The 22,755-nt window shown below is 47.2% G+C and overlaps 1 protein-coding gene across 3 annotated transcripts in view; it reads left to right on the forward strand.

Annotated features, from left to right (window-relative positions):
• SSH2 (slingshot protein phosphatase 2) overlaps positions 1-22,755 on the forward strand; it is an 88,978-nt gene that overhangs the window by 52,081 nt on the left and 14,142 nt on the right. For 2 of the 3 annotated variants that reach the window (XM_065647410.1, XM_065647412.1), the window contains 10 exons: positions 3,556-3,659; positions 8,191-8,255; positions 11,936-12,057; positions 14,475-14,543; positions 15,321-15,386; positions 16,519-16,713; positions 18,539-18,632; positions 18,751-18,879; positions 20,785-20,831; positions 22,277-22,423. In XM_065647410.1, coding sequence (XP_065503482.1) covers positions 3,556-3,659; positions 8,191-8,255; positions 11,936-12,057; positions 14,475-14,543; positions 15,321-15,386; positions 16,519-16,713; positions 18,539-18,632; positions 18,751-18,879; positions 20,785-20,831; positions 22,277-22,423 — 1,038 coding nt within the window. The remainder of the gene's footprint in view (positions 1-3,555; positions 3,660-8,190; positions 8,256-11,935; positions 12,058-14,474; positions 14,544-15,320; positions 15,387-16,518; positions 16,714-18,538; positions 18,633-18,750; positions 18,880-20,784; positions 20,832-22,276; positions 22,424-22,755) is intronic. The other variant, XM_065647411.1, reaches the window with a different exon arrangement.

Here is a 22,755-nt window from a genome sequence, read left to right on the forward strand (position 1 = left end):
TTAATGCTCTTGGCAGTTATTAAACCAGGTGCTTTAAAAAGTAAGCAAGGGAAATAGAGATGTTGTTTATTGAAAAACAAATGACAACAAAGGCGAAAGATTTAGGCTCTTCGCTAGGGAGGGATGCTGGAGGTGTGTGATGCTCTCATCTGCTGGTTCAATGGAGAAATGCCCTTGGCTGCCAAGCTGCACGTATTTCCAACACCATCGCACCCGTGGCTGGGGAAGTGATGCTTCATGAACCAGGACTTTTCTTGTGGCCGGGTAAAGTCCGGGGGAGGCCGATAGTGAGAGCCGGTTGTGGAGCAGGTGAGATGCTGTATGCCGGGTCAGCCTGTGGAGGAAGGGAAACAGTTTGGGAAGGGGAGCAGGCAGAGTGGGAAATGCCTTGAGGTGCTCAAAACCAGCAGGCTGCTCGGCCTGCCCTCCTGTCGCTTTTTCCACAGCAGGCACGGCGAGCCGCTGTTGGAATTGCTGCTGTTGCAGGGTGAGTCCTGGCGTGCTGCGAGCGCTTTGCTCCGTGTCCCCGGCTGCCCTCCCTCCACGGCCTCGGGAGCAAGCTGAGGATTGACGCCTGCCGCGCTGCTCCTGCGAGCGTCTGGAGTTTGGTCTTTTTCTTGGTTTAGTGTTTTGCAACATCGATTAAAGGAGGATGATAGAGCTGAGCTGGAGCGGATGAGAAGCGCAATGCAGAGATGTGCGCTCCCTGCCAAAGGAGCAGCGTTAAGCGTCACTGGTAGTTATTATTACAGCTGTTTGGACTTTCCTATAAACTTTTTGCTTTTCCTCCCAAGATTTTCTTTACTGCTTGAATCTTGGAGCAAGGGCTTGGTTGTGTGTTTGTGCATTATGGTATTTTTTTGCTAGGGTGCTGTGCTGGATGCTGATGTGTGTCTGGTGTTGGGAGTTCATGGCAGGTGATGCCGAGAGTGCCAATAATGTGCTGTGCCCTTGTCTGTGCACTGAGTGTCCCCAGAGCTGTAAGTGGCCGAAGGACGAGGCTCTTGTCACCACCGATCCGCTCTTTTCCCACCCGTGCCGATGGCCATCCCTACCTGAGGTGCTGCCTGCATGACCTCCCTGCCCTACAAGAATTATTTGCTTTGCCACATTCTTCAGCTGTTCCGACCCTTCCCACGGACAATTACATTCTCTTTCCCTAGTCTTACCAAGTCAAACTTGTTTGTGGTTAGTGGCCCAAAACAAGGCTCTTGGTGGCCTTAGGAGAGGAGGTGTAAGGATGTACCTGGTGGGAATCGCTTTAGTTTTGCCCGTGTTCCCTTTCCAGGCAGGTGGTCGAAAGCCGAGCGTTGGCCCTAAGAGAAAGTGATGGGAGTGAGAAAATTCTTAACCTCCCAGCTCTCTAGCTCCATGCTGCTTTATCCACTAAAAATAGTTGCTAATTCAGCCTTCTGGGGAAACCTCAGGCACAGGCTAAAGGGTTGCTAATAGCAGTTGTTGGCTTTGCTGATAAAATTAACTATGTGCAAACTGGCTGTGACTGCTGAATTTCTTCTCCTCCTGTGCAGCTTGAAATTAATTTGCCTCTGTAGTGAAATTGTAAAGGCAGGAGAAAGCAAGAACGTCTTCGCGTTCTTTTTAAAGTTAATAGCTTTGGGATAACTTGGTGTTTCTCTAGTTCAGGCTTTAAAAAATTGTGTAGCTTGAGGCTTTCAGAGGATCTATTTGTCACCAAAAGCTAGAAAGGCTCAGTCAAAATATTTTATATGAGAAGGGTCTGAGGAAACATCTATGCTCACTGTGCCCAATGAATTTAATATTTTATGTTTCGTTTTAAACTTTAGCATAGGTAAATATCTCTGATCCATTTTAATTTGTGATGAGTGGGGGTTTTTTTGGTTTTTTTCCTTTTTAAAATTCTGGGTTTTTTTTAAGCGTCCCATGCATATTTGACTTCTGGTTTAATTTTAGAAAATAGTCCTGGGAGAAACTTTGTCAGCAAGGAGGAGTGCTGAGGTTATGATGTGCAGTACAGTCTAAACATTGGGATGTGCTACAGCCTCAAAAAAGGTCTTTCCAAGTGTGCGCATCTGCTCTGGAGCTCAGAAAATTGGATTTTTTGATATCTCCACCAGGAAAATGGGGAGGTGCCCAGAAATGTGCTTGAGGTTAGGGGGAAATCCAGCTTTAACACAAGCTTTTCTAATTCTAGTAGCAATAAAAACATAGTCGACAAAACCAGGTGCTAAAGCGGTCAAACTCAAATCGTGAGACTAGAAGATCATGGGCTCGTGTCATGCTGTCTGCTGGTTCTTGGTCACATTTGATCTGCCCGCGATGCTGTTTTCAGTCGTGCTGAGGCTCACAGATGCCTTTGAGGAGCCGCCAGAAGGTCCCCAGGGCTGGTGGGAGCTGATAGCAGAGCAGAAGAAGCCGTGAAGGCGGCGACTTGGCGTGTTCCAGCCTTCACCTGCATTTGTGACGTGGAATTTCTTCAAATATATGGCGGGGGTTTTTACTCTATTATTATTTCCTGGTCCTTGTCTCTTAAAGGAAGGGAATAAATAATTAGTTTTGGTATTTGTTTAAGCAGAGAAAGGAACTAAGAAGTTCTAGTCCCTTGTTGAGTTGAAGAGAGCAAGCCAACGTCTTTCTCAAGGCGCGGAGCTGCTGTGGTACGTGATGCCAGGGACTCTTCCATCCTGTCTTACCATATTCATCAACCATCCTGTTGACTCTAGAATTGTTTCTGGCTTTCTTTGAACCTTGTATGACTGTCTTATCAATTCTGAGGAAAGCAGGAACCCCTTAACTATGCAATAGGATGGCTTAATTGCAAAATCTGTAACGTGTCTTGCCTTTTCCATGAGCCACAGCCATTAGAAAACTGCTAGAAGACACATTTAAAATAGCAGCTGTTCCACAGAACTTGTGAACTCTTTATTGCCCTTTTCCACAAACCTCTCTCCTCATGTGACTTCAGAAAGGGCAAAATCAAGGCAGGCAGATGTCTGAATTTAACAGCATTACAGTTTTGCGTTTAATTTATAAGTCTTTGAGAGTTAATTATCATACGACTCATAGACAGTAGTTTCATGATTTCTTAATCTGTTATGTACACTAATTTTCTTTTGGCTGACTGCTGAAGGGAGACATTTGTTTCTGCAGGGCATCAGCTGCATCTGAACCACAAAGCACAGGGTTAACAGAATCCGCAATTATAGAGATGCGTGGGCTCGCTGTATTAATCACCATTTAGAAATGTGGATCTCTCATCTTGACTTTCAAATGAAAATATAGCCATAGGTTAATCCCATCTGCCTGCTCAGGTTCCACCTCTGCAGGCAAATCGGCACCAGGCGTATGTTCTTGTGTTCAATGTTTCTCTGTTTATGTTGTTCTCAGTTCTGTTTGCAGTATTTATATGGGGTGGGGGGGAGTTCTTTACCAACAGAATAATTCAGTGTAAATCACTTCCTTGCAGAAGAACAGACCGTGCATTCAATGCCTCGAACTTCTCCTGTTCCCTTGCATTTCTCCTTTTAAAGGCAATATAGATTTATCCTCATTTGCTGTTTGTCTCTCCCCTTGCAGCATCAGTGAAAGCTTCCTGACCGTGAAAGGTGCCGCGCTCTTTCTGCCACGAGGAAATGGCTCGTCCACCCCCAGGATCAGTCACCGGCGCAACAAACACGCAGGTAACGCGTCGCTCCGACAGCCGAGCCTTGTCTGGTCGCTCCAGTCCACCTTCTGGAGTTCATTCTCACCAGATTATACACGTTTCTGTTTACACCAGCTGTGTATTAAAGCCAGACCTGCCAGTCTCGAAGCTGCGATATTCAATGCTGATAGAAAAAAAGGTTTCTGTAGTCTCTTGTTTATACTGCAAAATCAAATAGATGAGTGACAGTGGGGCAGCAATCATGACATCATGGGGAGCTGAGAACAACTGCCCCCTAAAATATCATCCTGTAATTTTTGTGTGAGAGCAGGGCTGGAGGATTGCCATCAAAACCTTCACGTATTGCACTGGGAAGCTGGGTTATGATACGGGATGAGTAATTGTGCTTCCTGATCAGAAAGTAGCCGGTTGTTATAGAAGAAAAGGAGGAGACTTACCTCTACGTGGTGGTGGAGAAACCTCTGAGCAAAGTCGGTGTGACTTTTCAGACGTGTGAGCAGAGTGAATAAGACGGAGTTGGTCATAATCCCGCCCTCTTTATCTGCTGAAAGTTTGATTTGTGTTTTTGCTCGGACTCTTTGTTTGAAAAGTCAGTCTGAATAATGAAACTCAAACATTTCAGAGTAGGTTGCTTTTCATTGTGTTTATGGTGCTTATTAACTGATGGCATTTTTCAGGGATCAGATAGTGCGGGGTTTTCCGTTCCATTAAACAATCAGCAGGAGAAAACCAACATTGAGACCTTCAGACTTTTGTGCATGGCGCAGAGACAGAAACAGAGAGGCTAGAATCAACTCTCTTTGCCAAAAAGTGACCAGCTAAAGGTGATTTGGTTTGGTTTGGTTCCAGGTGTAGATTTCTTTGATACCATCAGGCTGTCATTCAGCTCTACACCTGGCAGAGTTACATACCTGGTGACTGGTCCACCTCAAAATCCGTTTACAAACATCTTTACAGAAAGAACTTAAGTCAAAAGGTGATTCATTACATCCACACAGACATAGTACAAGCAGTACCCAAATTGCTTTGAGTGAGATGCATTAATTACCAGTTGTTAAAAGAAAACAAATTGTTCTGAAATTTAATGTAAAGCTGGGCTTCCTGCTTGAGTCTGAAGTGGTGTTGAGTGTGCAGATAGAGTTATCAGTCTTCTAAGTTTATCCTGACCTGCCTTGCTTTTTAATCTCCGAAGTCCTCTGCATACCTGAAGCCCAGGTCAGTTGGTGTCTTGGCTGTACCTTGCAGAGGAGACACGCTGGATGGGTTTCCTTGTGAACCTGTGCAAGGCAGCACAAACAGCTTGCAAGTCTCTTGTTGCCTGATCCACTTGCATGGGGACTGGAGACCTTGGTGGAAAACAGTTGCTCATCTAATCAGCCCAGAGCTTTTAGGAGCCAGGTTGCCAAGAAAGCAAATCCGGTGTGTTGTAATTGCTTACAGCAAGATGTTTTGTACTGAGGAGGCTGGCTTGCCTAAGGGGTGGGATTTTTGTTCTTAGAAGACTTTTTATTCCTGTCTCTTCAACTTATGGGGTGAGATTTAATGAGGCATCAGTCCTTGTCCTTTCCTCAGTTTCTCTGCTTGTCAAGTGATGTGAATATATAATATTTTTCTTACGATGCTTGGAGATTTCATTGAAAAGAGAGATTTGTATGAGTGTGCACCATCTTTTCTGTGGGCTCTTCTAATATACAATATATAGCAGCAGACCAAGACACCAGGGGATCAATGTGTCACCTTCCCGAGCAGAACATCTGTGCCACCAAAATTAAACCAGTGATGTAGAGAGTGTGGCTCTGAGAGGTGACCTGGCCTTTGGCAGCGAGCGTGTGGCAAAGAAAACTGTCTCCTTTCCTGGACTCTGATAATCTGTGCTCAACTTCCATTCCCGTGTGTGTTGTGACTTATCTCTGGCACACAAAATTAGAAGAGGGGTGCAGAGCGGACATAACTTGCCACTATGAAATTGCTGCAATAGTTTTTCAAGTGGCTACAAGAGCATTTTTGAGGAAGGCCGACTACCCTTCCCGACCTCCCTCACTAATTCATCAGAGGTGCTAGAACCCGGCATAAAGAGTAAATGCGTAGCAGGAAGTAATTAATGCTCACACCCATTTCTTTAATCGTATCATCTTCAGCAATGGAAATCACTCGTTGGCAGATGGACTAGATATGGTACCAGCTGTCCGTGCTCCTCTGGGCAGTCCTGTGCCCCAGGCCACCTGGCAAACGGGCTGGTTCTCGAGGCTGCTGGCCTTGCTGTTGCGCTCCAACAACGCTGGAGGCCAGAAAAGGATGCAACTTCCCCGAGGCTTTTGCCATCTCTGGGATACTGTAAATCACTTTTGAGATCCCACCCTAGCTGATGCTTTGCACCTCGCCTGCCAGCCAGGAAACAAAAGCATCTGCTTGTCGCTGGACAGTGTGATAGGAAGCAGCAATCGTGCCGTGAATGCCAGCAAAGCCGACAGCTCTTCACAGGACAGGATGTGATATCTTTGTGCTGATTCTGGCACGTTAAAACCTTTCCTTTGCTTTTTCTTAATCCAGGAAGCTTACAAAATGCCTTGTGTGTTTGGGGCTGAAAATGTCGATTAAAGCTGGCCAAGGAAGCAATACGTTGCTTTCCAACTCTGGAGCAACCAGGGCTGGTACGGCAGGCGGGGAACGGGGAGGAGGGCAATAAACTTTCTGGGGATGGGAGATAGTGGAGCTCCTTGACTGACCCTTGCAGAAAGGGTCGTCTTAGAAACTTCCTCTCTCTTTTTTAAGTATTGAGATAATCTGGTAATCAGGAGCTGCCACCTGGAGCAGAGGGACCTTTGCCTGTTGAGTCTAATTCTCAGTGGTTCCCACCGCACCAGCAGCTGGAACTTGCTGGGACTGAGCAGCACGGCCAGGATTTTGCACTGGTGTCGCCGTGGGGAAATCCTGTCTCCACTGCACCCCTGGGATGACAAGCATCCGATGGATGAGCTGGCCCTTCCGACGTTACCGGTCTCCCTAAGTAATTGCTGTTGAGGGAGGCACGTGCCAGCCGCGCCAGTGCTGGGAGCAACGTTCTTGCTCAGGAATTAGCTTGAGGTTCTTGTCACCGCTGGTGCTCTGTATGTGACTTCCCCAGCACTGCTAAGTGCCTAAATTTTTTCCCAGCCCCAGTTAAAAGCGCAATCCCAGGACATTGACTCGTTCTCCATGAACTGAAATGCGTTTCAAGGGGGGAGGGAGAGGAGAGCAGGGAATGTCGTGTCCTGCGTAGACCACGCAAACTTGCATCTGTCCCATCAGGAGGCAGCCTGCAGCAGCCCTTCAGCCCTGCTCTTCTACAAAAATAAAAATCATTTGGAAACCAGATACCACGCTCTTGCTGGGCAGCGTTCCCTTTCTTCTTCCCTTTTGTGGCATTTCTGGATGCTGCTCCATGTCCAAGGTTTCCTTATCTCTCAAAGTCCGTGAAATAGCGTGGATTGTAGCACCACTGATGAATTAAAAAGGGTGGTCAGGAGGCCAGCCTGCCCAGAAAATGCTTTCGTAGCCACTTGTTCTGAGTACTTGGTCCAGCATTCGTGCTCTTCCCTGTAGTGTTGCCTAAACTTGGATTCCCATCTTGGGGGGAGTCACGGCTCTTCTTCTTGCCAATCTGTGCCACCCACCTGGCAGCCTTGCACTCTGCTTTCTGGAAAGGCAGATTATTTTTCCAGTTTATGATTGAAAAAGCAGCCCATTGCTGGAGATGTTAGTGCTTACTGACACTGGGAAGATAATGTGCTCAGCAGAGAAACTCTTGGCTCTCTACGGGCTCAGGAGAGCTGAGAAGTCAGCACGGCAGGACCAGCAGAAAAGCACCTCACTTGTTTTCCAAATGCTTTGCTGCTTTAGAAACCTGGGACACTCAGCTCTTTTTGAGAAGACTTTAAAGTTATTGTGGGACTGTGATATTTATTTATTTATTTTGTCTTTCGGTCTTCCTCAGCCTCACCAGTGAAAGCACAGCAAGCTTTTTCTCCAAAAAATTACGCTTGCTTGATTTTTTTCAGTGGCAATTCTTAACTGCTTTTGGGTGCCATCAGTACATAAGTGTATGTGGGCATGTGCTGCTCTAAGATGGGACTGACTCACTTCAAAGGGGATACTTCTGTCTAGGTAGGAGTTCTGCACTGAATGATACTTTGGTGTAAAAGAAATGGCAGATTCTTGATTTGAACCGTGTGGTAGATGAGATGTTGAACCATGGGGTGGGGTCCATTTCTGCCTGGTTTGCCTTGTCTTTTAAAGGAGAAAAGAGAACTGAAATGCTTTTTACCTCTGTTAAAAAGCCAACAGGATTTAGCGGGCGACAACGTGGCAAGACGGGAACAGGTGAGCACATGGAGCAAAGAGCAGCTGACTAAGAGATGGGGTTTTGTCATCTCTGAGTGGGTGGAAGTGACAACCCTCACGGTGACGTGTCAGGTTTCTTGGTGGACATTTGCTCTGGCTGGACAGCCAGGAACTTGCATGTGATTTAAAGCTATTTTTGTACATTCACCTTTCCCTCCTTCCCGCAGGGGATCTCCAGCAGCACCTGCAGGCCATGTTCATACTGCTCCGCCCAGAAGACAACATCAGACTGGTAGGTTGGCTTTTTGCTTATCTACTGTTAAGGAATATAAAGGTTAAGTTCCACTTGACAAATACACCTGGGTAATTCATGAAAGCAGTGGTGCGTGTGTGTTTGAGTGGTTTCATCAGCGGGTTTGGGGAGTCTTCTTTGCAACCACAAAGGCAGGAAAGCAGCTAATCATGAAAGGCCTGCTTATTTGGTTGTTAAGTGAGACAAATTGCATGGCTACAAGACTGCCTTTGTCTGAACCAAGCACTGAGTACTCAAAAAGTAGTCTAACAATTGCCAGAGAAGCTGGGTACATCAGCTTGGTGTCCTGTTTAAATCAATTATCTCTGACCAGTGTGAACACCTGCCCTTCCACCTTAGTTCAGTTGTGTTCCTCACTCTGCTCTCCTAACTTGTTGCGTCCCAAAAGGCCGTGACTTATCAGGAAGGAGCAGGCAGGATCCCCATGTGGATATGCACCTATAGTGAACCTTATCTTCCTGCTTTTCTGGGTTGTTGCCTTCTATAATGATGTAATGAAAATTAGGTATTGCTGTTTATAGCATTGGTGTGCTGTCCTAAAGACCTCCAGAAGCTAAAGAAGAGCAGTGAGGAATTTTGTTTAGGATGTGTGGAAGTGCTCTACAAGGTCAGGCACGACTGCAGTGTATCTGTATCTCTCATCACTCAATAGCCTGAAATTTCTTTCCTGTGTTGTCTTGGTGCATCTTAGCAACGTACGCCCAAAGCAGGACTGCCAGCGTCAGAAGTGTCTTCTGGCACCTCTGGTTTGCCGAGTCCTCCTGAGCTGTGCTGGAGCTGGACTGATCTTACGAGTATAGCTAGGAAACAACCAAGGTTACCATGGAACGCTTTAACTTTAGAAATGAATGTGGAAAATAATTTGCCATAAACAATCTTTGTAAGCAAACTAAAAGACCTACTCCTGAGCTTTGTCAGGCGCACCTTGCTGTCTCTAAAATTTCAGTGAAAGTGATGGGAATGGGGGTTCTTGGTGCTTTTCAGAATCTGAGCCAGGGTTAGAACATTGGAAGCTATTGAACAAGTCATTGTTCAGCAATATCAGTGGCTACATTGTGTGATTTGGGACAAATTAGCCTTAACAGCTGAATAAGGACTTTGTGGGCTGAGACATAAACCCTTTTGTTCAGAGCTGCGTTTGGAATGCTGAAATCTTGCATGAGGTTAAGTTCGATAGTCTACTTGAATTTAATTGATTCTTGACGAACGAAGAGTGTGCAGAGCTGCAATAGACTCTCTTATAAAATAGTAGATACAAATAAGATTTGAAATATAAACAGTGCTGAGAGAAATGCATTCTCTTCTTGTGTTGGCTGCTGTCATTCGGGGGGCAGACTTCACAGCTCAGAAGGCAGCAGAGGAATCTAATCCTCTATAAACCAAAGCTTAAAATTTGGAACAACTCTTGTTTCTGTTGGAGCTATTGGCAGATTTTTTTAGCCTTCCATGACAGCAGGATGAGAGCAGTGGTACCAGTATAAGATCAGTAGGGTCTCTTAAGTGGTCCTCGGAAAATCCCACCATAGTGACTTGAAGCAACGTGACCTTTGGCCACTGCTTGTCTAGCCCTGTTCTAAAGGGTCTTGCGCTAAGACCGCGTCTCCCATTACTGCTGGCCTAATTGGTTTAGTGAAGTAAATTAAATTTTGTTAATCCTCTTGTTGCTGAACTGTCCTCAAGAGAAGCAAAACAGAGCTCATGTGTGGATGCCCAAGACACAGGGCAGCTGTTGTTCACCTGCAAGTCTTTGTTTCTGTTTGAGGTTTGGTTCCTACTGTAGGTAATGCCATTAACCACCAAGACCTTGGTGATCGCTTGCCCTTCTAGGTTGAAGAGCACCCTTTCTGTTCTGCTACAAGTGGTTAGTTGTAGAAACAACCGTCTTGGGCCCTTTCCACCTTGAAGGCCTGACCACTTTGATCCTCTGTGTTTCCAAAGGAATCCCAGTGACTCAAGGAGCAAGAAGGAAAACAAGGCTGGTTTTAGCATGACTTACCCTAAAGAGGTGGGGCGGGGCACAGTCTCTCGCTGTACAGAGCACATCCGTCTGCTAGCGTCAGCATCTGGGTAGTTTCTGTTCGTCTTCAGTCCCGTTGGACAAGTCTAGAAGTCAACGCCATCTCCTGCCTGCACTTGCTGTTCCACCCCCATCACTAGAGCTGCTGCTCCCTGCAACGCCACTGGGAAGCTTTCCCTGCCGCTCTCAGCATTGTCCCCTGCGATAGAGCCCTCCGGTGAAACGGCGAGCTCTGTTCTGACTGCCGTGCGCTGTTTTAACCTTTGTGGTGGACTCTGTTGCATCTCGTGGCCTAGAATTACTGGCTGGCGGAGAAGCGAGGTGCGAGGAGGTCAGAGGAGGCTTCCTCTGAGCTAAAAGGTGCCATTCTGGCCTCAAGACCAAGTTAGAAAGAACTAAAGGAGTGTGTTGGGAAAAGCAGACTATTCTTGAGAGATTCCACACGATAGTTATTTTGCGAGCTTTTTTTTTTAAAAGGTAAAATGACTGGTAAGCTGTTCTGAGCCGTGAACTCCTGTGGACCACCAAGAAGTGTCTGCTCAAGCAGTGGGTCAGGAGGGCTGCTGGTGTTTGAGGAATTTTGGGTTCAGTTTGTGAAGGATGTCAAACTCTGCTTCGACCCTCAACCATTGGGTCACGGGGAGTTGAGCAACTGGCTCCTTCTTGCCCGTGTTTGCTCTCTGCAGGCTCTGCTCAAAGTCCAAGAAGCGGTTTAACACTAAGGTAAACACTGAAGCCAGACAGTGTCTTGGGGTTGGATTAGGCCGTCCAAAGGTAGGATTCAGTATACGTAATTAAGACACTTCCTTTCTAGGGATGTCCTAGTTTCTCTAGTTGGGATCCTGTGACTGAAATAACTGCACATGGCTTGGAATGGAGTCCAAAGTGTTGCAATACTGCCTGCTGCAGATGTTTATAGACAAAACTTGCTGGGCTCCTTCCCTGGGCTCCTGGCTAACCAGCAGCCTGGCTCTACGAAGTCTTGCTGGAGTCACTTCAGTTCTCGCTTCCTCATCCCTTCTGGAGGAGCATCAGGCTTCAGCGTAGCCTTTCAGAGGCTTCAGTGTTGGTATGATGCTCACAATTTAACTGCACAGCTGCTTTCTGAATGCTGTCAGTGTTTGATTTTGGAGGAGTTTGGGGTGAAATTCAGGCATACCGCTAGACCTCTCGTTTGGCCCTGGGGTGCATGTGTTTGTGGTAGGAGCAATGAAGCCTGACGACTTTTTACCTCTTCTGAGCAATCCAAATCCAGCCGTGGGTACACCTTAGGAATAGGGAAATCCTGCCAGCTGTGAGGCAGTAGGGCTGCTTCTGCACTGCTAGAAAAATTCAAAGAACCAGCAGGGAACCACGTGTCAATTAGATCCTGGTTCTCCAGCTGTCCGGGAAGTTGGTGGAAAGTCTTTTTGGAGCTGTTGCAGCACACAGTAGCTTAAAGGAAAGCTCCAGCTCTTTGGACAAAGCCCTCCAAGAGGCGAAGAGCACATTCAATGCCAGCTGAGAACTACGGACCATCCATACTAGTGCAAACTGCATCACTGCTTCTGCGCCTGGCACTCAGCATGAAAAGGTGGCTTGGAAAAGAAATAGTGTGTGTTTTGCTGGCTGCACTGCTGATCTCTCCCCTTCCTTTCCTCAGGCTGTAAGACTGGAAAGTACCTACCAGAACCGCACTAGATACATGGTGGTGGTGTCCACCAACGGCAGACAAGACACCGAAGAGAGCATTGTCCTAGGAATGGATTTCTCTTCCAATGACAGGTACTTACAGCATCCAGGGGGAGGAAGTGCTTGTGTTCACCCACATGTCGAGTGTAAAAACCACTGTCTGGTGTCCGTGTTTTCTAGGGACAGACTGCTTCAGATTTTCCAGCCTAACACCTTTCTTGAGATCCACAATGCCCTTTTTATTTCTCAAAAGGAGGTGGCAAATGGGAAGGCAACTGCACAGCTCAGTGTTTTCTCCATTCCTCTGAGTCTCGGGCTGCTGTGAGGACGTTAAGTGCCCTCAAGTGTGTCTAAATGATGAAGTCCTTAAGCCCTGCATCTGCACACCAGAAACAAGGACAACTTGCATGCAAAGAAAGAAAAAGCTGCAATTAGAGAAGCTGCACATCAGGGTTCAGCAGCGCAGCTAATAAGAAACTGACTGTCTGGAAGCCCTTTGCCAAGCTCATGGCACAAAGGGCCTGATCGGAATGTCAGGGTTGCTGATGGCAGGTCTTGCACAACATGTGTGCTTCCCGGACATCAGCTTGTCATCAGGATTTTGCTTCATTTGCTTTTGCTTCATTAATTTAAGTTGCTGCTGACCTCTCCAAGCAGCTGCAGAATGTGGCTGGGAAGCAGCTTTTGCTGCTGGAGTGACTATAAGCCAGGAGGCAGCACCCCAGCAGCTTCACGGGCAAAAGCTTTGGGTTTAGAAAGGGGCACTGGGCACTTTGGAGAGGGCAGGGGCGCACATGGCTGTTTTAAAGGGTTGTAAATCAGCTTTGGCCTGTGCACGGAAAGAAAAACCTGGATATTTGCACTGTTTTGGAAGGTTCACGTGTTCTGTTCTAGCACAACTGCTACGGAAATGAGTCTTGCTACTGACCGTAGTCAGTAGAAGTTACTTTCAAGTAGTTATCAGGGTCACTAGAAAATCTTTTTGAGCTGTTAAGCTGCTAAGAAATGGCCTTCCAAACAGCCTGCCGACCACAACAGCCACCATGCTTAATTTCAAGTGGCTTGATTTGGATGCTTAGCTCAAGTGACGCCTGCTGCTGCCACTGGCTCCTGCTCCCTGGCACATGTGCCCAGCTGTAGCTCAGAGATGCTCTTGCAGTAGGGTAAGAATAACTTGTCCTTGCACAGGTTGGTGTGAGTTTGGAGATTGCTGTTGGCTGTGATATACCAGCACAGCCACCTTTGATAACTGAGAGCTCACTGGTATTCAGTCTCTAATAACATAGCGGGGTCATTTTAGCTTTCTGCTAGAGTTACTGAGATTCTGGATGGTCAGTCTGATACACCCTCCCCTAGCCCACTTGGTATTTATAACTCAATGTAGACTTGTTGCTATGGTCTCTGATAAGCGCTTGCTGAACAGTATCACTAAAAATACCCTGACCACCTTGGGAAGCCTTTTAGAAACACATCTTTCCATTAGCTCATCTCATGTTGTCAACAGAAATAGCTGCGTGCTGCAATGTCTCCCTGCGCTGGGCACCAGTCGCTGCGAGGCGTGTGCGTTTACGGGGCTTCGTGTCTGTTGACCCTCTGAAGCCTCGAGTCTCGCCCTCTTCCCCCACTTCTCATGAGCTGCAGAGACCGATGGGGGTGTTGAGGCTTGTGGAAATTTGAGAGAATTAGTGCAAAGCATTAGAAGAAGCAGCAATTAGATTCAGTTCTTTTTCAAGGTGCTGCTTTGATTATGGATTATTTGACAACTTTAAGGCATTCAGCTTTTTCATTTGACAACCTGGCACAGGTTTTCTTGGGGTTCCCCCACCGCTGCCTTTTTTTCTTTTTGATTTCTTCTTTTAACTTGGCTTTTTGCTCAGCCTTACAGAAAGCAGGTGACTGTGAGGGCAAAGAGGTCGGAGCAGCTGAGAGAGGAGCGGGGTTGCCAAGAGGTGTCTGTCTCAGCTCCTGTCCTGCTCATCCTCGAGGCGTGGGAGGGCGAAGGGCAGGAGTCACCAGCGGGTGACAGGCTGTGACTGCGAACCTGCCGTGCTGCCGGTCACCCTGCTGTGACACTGTACCGATCCCAGGTCCCAGCAGCTGTGGCTGAGGGACAAACAAGGAAACAAAGCTGTGGATTGCAAAACCAGAGCTGGAACCAAACCGCTTGAGCCCGAGAGGGACTAATCTGTAAAGAAAGCCTCGAGCTGACTGGAGACTCTGAGCCCCCTCTGACGTTCCACACAAAGCTTGCTGCTTCTGAGTCCTGTTTGCTCTTCTCCTGGGCGTGTATTAACCCTTTAAGGTTGCTTGAAAGAATGCTGCTGTACCCTCTGGGTGATGATCCTCACCAGACGCCTGTAGAACAACACTGGCACTCTTTGTCCCTGAAACAACAGTGGGATATTTCTTTTTTTTTCTAATGGGAACAAAAATACTCAACCATTGCTGTGAAATTAGAATGATAGCATGGTGCTGTGGTAGATGAGCTGACCTTCTCTTTCTTACTACAGTAGCACTTGCACAATGGGCTTGGTGCTGCCGCTGTGGAGTGACACCTTGATCCACCTGGACGGGGATGGGTGAGTGTCTGTTCTGGGTTCTAAGTCAACAGGAGAGGGTCTCCATGTGTGAGATTACAGCACGGTGTATGGAGAAGGATCAAGCGATTGCACAGCCCTGCCAGGTCCAGCAGACCTCCTGCTGTTGACCTGTATCGGGTTAGGAGGCTCAAAGGCCCTAAATCACAGTGATTGTGGCAGCAGAGACCAATAATTGACTTATCTGTGAATAAACACGCACTGAGACAGTGGCTTGTCTGTGTGTTTAAGCTGGCGTAAAGGAGCTTTCACTGGTGAGTGGGTGTGTAGTAAAAGCTCCTTAAAGGGATCCTATTATGTGTTCCTCCAGCACGATTGCAGCAGGCAGCGTTCGGCGGAACATAAAATAAGAATGATGTTTCTCTGCCAAATAGACACCTGACTTGCAGCCTCCTGTTGGGGCCAGTTACAAGGGCTGTCCAGTGCAGCGCATGGAATGACTTTTCTTTCCTTGGTAGCTGCCCCAGGACCACTTTAGCTGGACTCTGTTGCTCCCAGCTGTGGCACTGAATTTGTGTTGCCAAGGTAAACAGCACAGCCCAGCACCATCCCACTGCCTTAGTTTCGTTCCCAAACAGCAGCTGCTTAAAGAAGTTATCTTAGAGCTTTTAGTGTGCTATTTTGATCTGTTCGCTAGCTGAACTCAGTGTGTGCATAGGGCTAGTCCTTTGCTGTTCTAACATGCTAGAAACTATCAGTTATTAACTGAAAAGTGGCTTTTGGGACACATTTTTATTGTGCCTCTTTTCCTCTCTCCAGAGGGTTCAGCGTATCGACAGATAACAGGGTCCATATATTCAAGCCGGTGTCTGTACAGGCAATGTGGTGAGTACTTACTATAATCTGTCCCAGTGATCTTTTTTCCAAGGTGTTTGGCTGCTTGAGCTTTTAAAAGCCAGGTGTTGCTTTGTATTATTGGTATCTTGAGACCTACTCAAGCAGCCAGAAGTCTCCTTCAGAGACAGGGAAGGAAGTTTGATACCAAAGAAAAAAAAAAAAAAAACCCATGCAAGTGCTGGTATACAGCAGTGAGTTTATAATTCTGCTGCAGCTGCACCTTCGTCTCAGCTGGGGGCAGGAAGGAATTTTCCTTGCACGGGGCTGCTGAATCTCTGCAAAGCAGAATTGCCTTGAGCATGTGTTTGAATTTTTTTTTTTTTTTTTAATTTGTCGTAAATAAGGAAATACCCACTGTGCGTATTTCAGGAGTCTGTGTCTCCAGTGAGGCGTGTTCATTGTGATAGCAAGAAGGAAAGAAGAGCTGCCTGCATTTTTCATTCCTTTTAGGGTGGTCCATGTAAGAATGTAGTGGCCATGAAAGTATTTCTGGCACAAGCTTCTTTGCATTGCAGAAATACATCCCCTGTCAGGGTGTCATGCTACTGTGTCACACCAGTGATTTTGACCTGGATCCTTCTGATCCTAGTCAAAGATTTAAAACAAGCTAAAAATAGGGGAGAGGGATTTGTTTGCCAGCAGCAGCTGAAGAAAATTCTGACATCCCTGGTGCAGTGAGGGAGGGAGGACACCTGAACACCTCGGTAAAGTCAAGTCCTCAGCTCTTGATTGCGCAGCTCTGTGTGTCTCACTCGTGGGTGTTTTCCTGTGCAGTAGGAGCTGTCAGAGCACCCTGCCTTGAACAAGAACTCTCAGCATCTTAGTGATGGCTTAGGCAGCTGCAGCAGTTCTTAGAGCCAGAGGCACAGGTGTCCTCTGAATTGTGGGCACCTTTGTTGCTATCCAGGCTTGTCTTGGCACGCTTAAGATGCAGAGGCTCTTGCAGCATGTGGTTATCCACCCCCCTGGGGACAGCCTCCTGCTCAGGGCTGTCACATATAGCACTGGGTTTGTACCAACTGATGGGACGTGAGCAGCATCCTGGATTCGGCTGCTGCTTTGTGCTCGATACCAGCCTGAGGAAGAAATTATAATCCTGCAAGTATTCTTCCCTTTCTAGGTCAGCTCTGCAGAGTTTACATAAGGCTTGCGAGGTAGCGCGGAGCAACAATTACTACCCAGGGAGCCTCTTCCTCACATGGGTCAGTTACTATGAGAGCCATATCAACTCCGACCAGTCGTCGGTCAACGAGTGGAATGCCATGCAAGATGTCCAGTCCCATCGGCCCGACTCACCCGCCCTTTTCACAGATGTGTAAGTTGGTCTGGCTCCACTGAGCCAAAGCGCTTGGCTGCCAAAAAAAGGAAAGATTCCACAAGAAATTACTCTTAATTAGGTATTAATGAGAAGTTTTGTGTTCCAGGCAATAAATGGACCCTTGGTTAGGTAAACGCCAGCACTGAAAGTTTAGCCCTCCTGGGGCTCCCTTGCATCTCCTCCAGCCTCTGTTTTCAGTCTGGTTGCTTATCTTGGGCTTTAGGCTCACAGATCTTTGATCTTGAAAGATAAATCCCATGTTACTAGTGAGAGATGTTGTGTATCCTAGTACCTAGGCCTTCCTCTTTGCTGGTTTTGTCCTCTGGTTTCCAGACCTGGTGTCTCCTGGAAGGAGCAGGTTTCTCTGGACTTTGCTCTTAATGCTGACTCATGTCTGAGCACATGTTTAGAGTAATATGGTCCTTTTTTTTCCTTTCTCAGTTCATTGTGGTGTAAAGTGTTTGTGTATGGACTTCTGAGACCGTGAGCTCACCAGCATCTTTGTATGCACCTAGCTGGTACACACAAGAACAGGGACAAAGAGCAATGCGTTTTTTTCTTCGTTCTGAGGAGCTCTGCAAGTGTGGAACAGGACAGTTGAGAGGTCCCATGCTGTCTCCAGCTAAATTCTTAGATGTGTGGTGCTGTGTGGTCCAAAGCAGTGGCTGAGGTAGAAGGGTGGACAGTTTGGAAAGGCAAAATTTATAGGCTGTATCAACATTCAACATTTACAACCCCGGTGATTAGTAATTGTTGATGGTACCGATACCGTGTAACCTCAAAGTAGTCTGTGTCCAGATGTGATGCCAAGCGCGAGGGTTTAGTTGCCCGATGTGCAAAAGAATAAATGACTTCACTAGCCCCAGCTGCTTTCCCAGTATAACAGTGCCGTTGGTTGATTTATGCTCTCAGATATTTCCTGTTGTTGGAGTTCAGTGAGTGAATAATAATGCTAAGCAGTTGTTCAGCTGTGAAGAAGTCTTCACACTTGATTGTTTTTTAATGTACAAGGAGGGTGGCTGAAAAGTTTTGGCAGGCTGTCAGGTTAATATTCTCTTGTAGCTTTTCATATGTAAAATTTATCAAACCCACCCTTTCCCCGGTGGCAGCAATTGAATGATTTCCTGGGGCAGCTAGACAGCATTCTCTTAATTGAGTCCTGAAATAATGCATGAGGTTGAAAGGACCGGGAACTTTCACGATTTTTATTTGTGAACCACCAGCTGGACACTGGTAAAGCAGGGAAGTGTCTGTCCAGTTGCCGTCCTGACAGCCTTCCAGAGACACGGCAAGGTGGTGGGAGATGTCACTGCTGGGCCCCTTCTAAAGCTGATGGGTGAGCCAGCTCTGTGCTGCTGCGCTGTTGCAACTTCCCCTGGTGTTAGTCGGGCTATTTTTGCAGCTGGTGATAAGGCCTCTGGCAGCAGAGGCTGGAGGAATGCGCAGAGGCTTAGCTGCCCTCTTCTCTCCATGTAAGGAGCTGTGGAGCTGTTACCTTTCCAAGAAAGGTAGGGGGAGGCTTAGATATTGCTCCGGAGAGTATAATGCAGCTTTCCCAATTTAAATTTTACCAAATACCAGAGGTTCTCTGGATGACTACACTGGATTAGGAGCATTCAGTTGGTGTCTTTCATATACAACTGGGAATCTAAACTGGGCTTTACAGTCACCTGAATTCCCTCCAGCTGAGGATGGGCTTGGGGGAAGTACTATGAGTATCTGAGACTCTGCAGAGTATCCAGTCTGTAGAATACCTGTGTAAAAAGTGCCATGGGTCCAGTTTGTTTTCTCTCCCAGTGACTCTCTTGCTTTCTTGCAATAGCCCAACTGAGCGGGAACGCACGGAACGGCTAATTAAGACCAAGTTAAGGGAGATCATGATGCAGAAAGACTTGGAGAACATCACGTCAAAAGAGGTGAGTGGTGAGGAAGCAGCACTGGAAGTGCTGTTGCGCAAACTAGAGAGTTCTGTACTTGGTGCTGTGAAGAAAGGCCAGAACGAAAACTTCATGTGCGTTCTTCCTCCCCACCCAGATTCGCACCGAGCTGGAGATGCAGATGGTGTGTAACCTGCGGGAGTTCAAAGAGTTCATTGACAATGAAATGATAGTGATCCTTGGGCAGATGGACAGCCCCACACAGATATTTGATCATGTCTTTTTGGTAAGTCTAACAGTGAATTCCAGAGTAAACACACCTGAACTTTCCTCTGTGTTAAAAGGAGCTCTGAAGGAGAGAGCGGCTGATCCTGAGGTCGTGCACTCTAAAGCAAGACCCAGGACACTAGTGCTGTTGAACAGGAGCAGCCTGGTTCCTTGGCTCCACTAAACTTTGCCAGAAGGGAAAAAGTCTTAATTCTGACTACTTTTCAGGGCTGTTCCCATTGATGTAAGACCAGGTTTGTAGCTTTAACTGCCCAGTGTACCCACACACCAAGTTCTTGGAGTATATGTGTGTTTGGGAAGGGCATGACTACAGCTGAGGGAGGGAGCTGCTGGGAGAGACGTGTGAGATTCAGGTGGAATGACACTTGTGTAACGTGGAAAGCTCTGAGTTCACATGATCCAGGAGGAACAGAGGAGCTTAACAAAGAATCCTGGAGATAAGTCACTTAAGGAAACATAAACATTTTGCCTTTTCATGGTTTGCTTGCTTACTTGCCTTTTGTTGCTGCTGGGGCCTGTCTAATTACTGCACCTCTTTCTGGTGAGTCAGCGCTCCGTTGGATTTCCCAGCCCTGAAGCCACGGACACAGGTTTGGTTGGGCTGTCTAGCCTGTGAGCTTGGCTCAACTTGAAACAAAGCCTCTGCTCTTGGCCCAGCTGGTCTTTCCAACCGGAGAGAGCCTCTCCCAGTCTCCTGAAGCTTAGTGCCATGGCTCAGAAGGGATGATGGATGTTAACGTGAGTGCTCCCAAGAAATTGTGGTGGGGTAGAGCCAGGGAACTTAAAGTACTTACGATGTAATGGATTATTTTTTTTTTGCAGACTATGTGTTCTCCAGAAAGGGAGACCTGTTACAGGCTTGCAGCGCAGTACAGACATTTTGATCCGCTGCAGGGCTTGGAGTCTTGGCTCTGAGTGCATTTAATGGGAACGAGACCTTTAAAATGAGGCTTGCAGGCAGCAGCGAGGAGAAGGGCTGTGGCTAATGTGTGGAATAGAAGTATTTGCAAAGCAGCTCTCTGCGGTGAGGAGCAGCGCTGCTGGCGCTGGGCAGCAGCTCGTTTCAGGAGCGTGTGTGCTGCAAGGCAAAGTCGTACAGCGAGGTCTCTGGGAGGCGCGGAACTGTTTCCTTCCAGGTGGAGGCAAGAGCCGTGTGGGATCCCACTTTGGGAATGCTAAAATAAATAAGCAGGAAATAAGAGACCTGATGATGTTGGTGGTTGTGGATCAAAGGACAGGAGAAAAGGCTTTCACCGTTCTGGCATTGTTCTCCGTACCTGTGGAAGCTGGTGGTTCCCAGGCCTGAACTAAGTTATTCTTCCTTGGCCAGAAAGAGGCAATGTAAAGCTAAGTCTGGTGGGGTAGGGTAAATACAGCAGGGTTAAATGCGTGTGTTCCTCTGTTCACACAGGCTTGGAAGAGGAGAAGAGATGATGGGGAGAAGAGGTGTAATCCAAGTGAGCTTATAGTGTTGCTGCCTTTGATGTGCGAGATGGGCGTTTCACGTATAAAGAGCACCTGGATGGTTTTTAAAGGCAGGCAGTCTCCCTTCTGTGGGGTAGAGCTGGCAGCAGCCTCCAGGGAGAGGGTGAGGTGTTCTCATCGCTGCTGAGGTTCATTTGTCAGCAGTTTGCAGGAAGTGCCAGCATATGGTGCTGGGGTGCTGCCTGCAGAGCTGCCTGTTACTTCAGAACAGATCCGGTTAATGGAGCGAGATAAGGTTGTGAACATCAGCCCTGTTACCACTCTTCTGTGTACGTCTTTACTCAAAAGCCTCCTTGCTCTCCAACACTTGTCTGACCAGCTTCCTTCTCCCGTTCACTGCTGACAGTCCCTGCTCCGCCAGCCGGCTGGCCGTGCCTTCCTTCTGCCTCATGTGTCCCTTTGCGTATTTTCCCTGCAGGGCTCGGAATGGAATGCCTCCAATTTGGAAGACTTGCAGAACAGAGGGTAAGTAGCTTCAGGTCATCAGCGTAAAAGCAAGAGCCTGGCCTCCACGCTTGTCTGTGCAATAAACTCTATTCCCTACCTGCTGTGTAACCCGAGTCTTACTAAAGGATTTGCAGATCTGAACAAGCTCTTGCTTCCTCCAAACTCTGCATCCCACAAACAGGCACCCTAAAATAAAAGCATCTTGTTCCCCGACCTTGACTGACATCCCCTTGGCGAACAAAGGCAGGCAGCAATCTCGTAGCTGTAAGTAGTAAAAAGCTGCAGTTACTGAACTGGACGCTGTGTAGTTGGCTCCGTGCCCTCTGCTCCAGCCCGTTGTTCTGGGCTGAGGTCTCAGGGTTACAGAGGCACTTTGGAGTCTGGACCTCCGGACTGCGGCAGGAAGGAAAATATGTAAAAGAGCATTTGTTGCTTTGAGTGGGGCCCAGGAGGAAGGGAAGTCCTGTAGCTCTCGGGCTCAGCACTGATGGGTTCCTCTGTCTCCTGCCCCTTTCTACCTCTCAGGCTTAAGCTGAGAGTGTCCTTTCTCTAGGCCAGGTGGATCTAAGCACCAAGATTTTGCAATTAAATCATTATTTGTGCCAATCCAGTGGAAAAAACTAAGCACTCTGCTGAACTAAATTGATAGCGTGCTTCCGTGCCTTGGAGAATCAGCCTGGTGAAACTGATTCTTCTCATTCAGCTCAGGATCTGCTGCGGTTTCCTTGGGTCAGATGGGTACTGACTGCCAGCAACTTTGTACCTGCTGGGGAGAGGGGATGTCGCTCCCTTGCAGTCTTCTTGTTCTGTCTCATATCCCAGCATGAGCCCAGTTCATAAGCATCTTACAAGTAACCCTGAGGACACAAAATACTAGATAGAGTGTACCTAAATACCATATGCTTTCTCTAATGGTTTTCAGAAAAATGAGGGATAAGAAATAAATCCTTCCCAGTGGCTCATTGTCTGTTACATCTTTCTGTAGTTATTTTATGCATTTCTTTAACTCTGGTGTTGCTTGTGAGCTTATGTCTTCAATCCTCCTTTGGTGGTGGTGCAGCAGGAGGAGAGGTTCACAAAGAGGCTTTGAGAAATTGTCCAAACATGAACAGTCTGTGCAGGAGATTCTGCGACACAAGTGTCACGCTTAAAATAGAGAGATGTTAGCAAGCAGAATAACCTGACATACTATAGAGGAGGTTTCTCTCCAGTGTGGATGGAAGCCCTTTTATCAGAGGCTGGGCTCTAAATTGCTCAGCAAAACCTTTTGTCCGTGTAGTTGCTGCTTCCTTGCACCAAGTTCTAATTCCCAAGGAGGTATGTTCAAGACTGCAACTTCAAATGCTTCGAGTTTTGCCATTGCAAAGCCAAGGCAAGGCTGTTGCGTAGCAGCTGTGATATCTCTCTGAGCTTGCTGTGTCCTGCTCACTCTGCATTTTTATCTGCTGTCTGTTTCCATGCAGGGTGCGGTATATTTTGAATGTGACTCGAGAAATAGATAACTTCTTCCCTGGGCTCTTCGAATACCATAATATTCGGGTATATGATGAAGAAGCAACTGATCTTCTGGCTTACTGGAATGACACCTACAAATTCATCTCAAAGGCAAAGTAAGTCTTTTCAGAACAAACAAGACACATAGTAAGCATTTTATATTTTCTTACTGATCATCTTCACTACTTTTTTCCTCCTTGCCTACCTAGGATCAAAGCATTTCCATTGTGTAGTTTACGTCTAAGTGTTGGAGTTGCCTTCCACAAGTTTTATTCTTGCAGATGCTTGTGCAAGGGGCGGGCAGGACTAGTGAGGGGTTTCTGGCCAGCCGCGGTCCAGGCGAACAGTGGAGGAGATGATTTCTGTGCTGGAGGGAGAACAGTTTGCCTGATGCTTAGGAAATTCAATGGATCTGCAGAGATACTGGTGGGAGGAAAGAGCAGTAACA

This window comes from Caloenas nicobarica, chromosome 17 (assembly GCF_036013445.1).
Source record: "Caloenas nicobarica isolate bCalNic1 chromosome 17, bCalNic1.hap1, whole genome shotgun sequence".
Taxonomy (NCBI): Eukaryota; Metazoa; Chordata; class Aves; order Columbiformes; family Columbidae; genus Caloenas; species Caloenas nicobarica.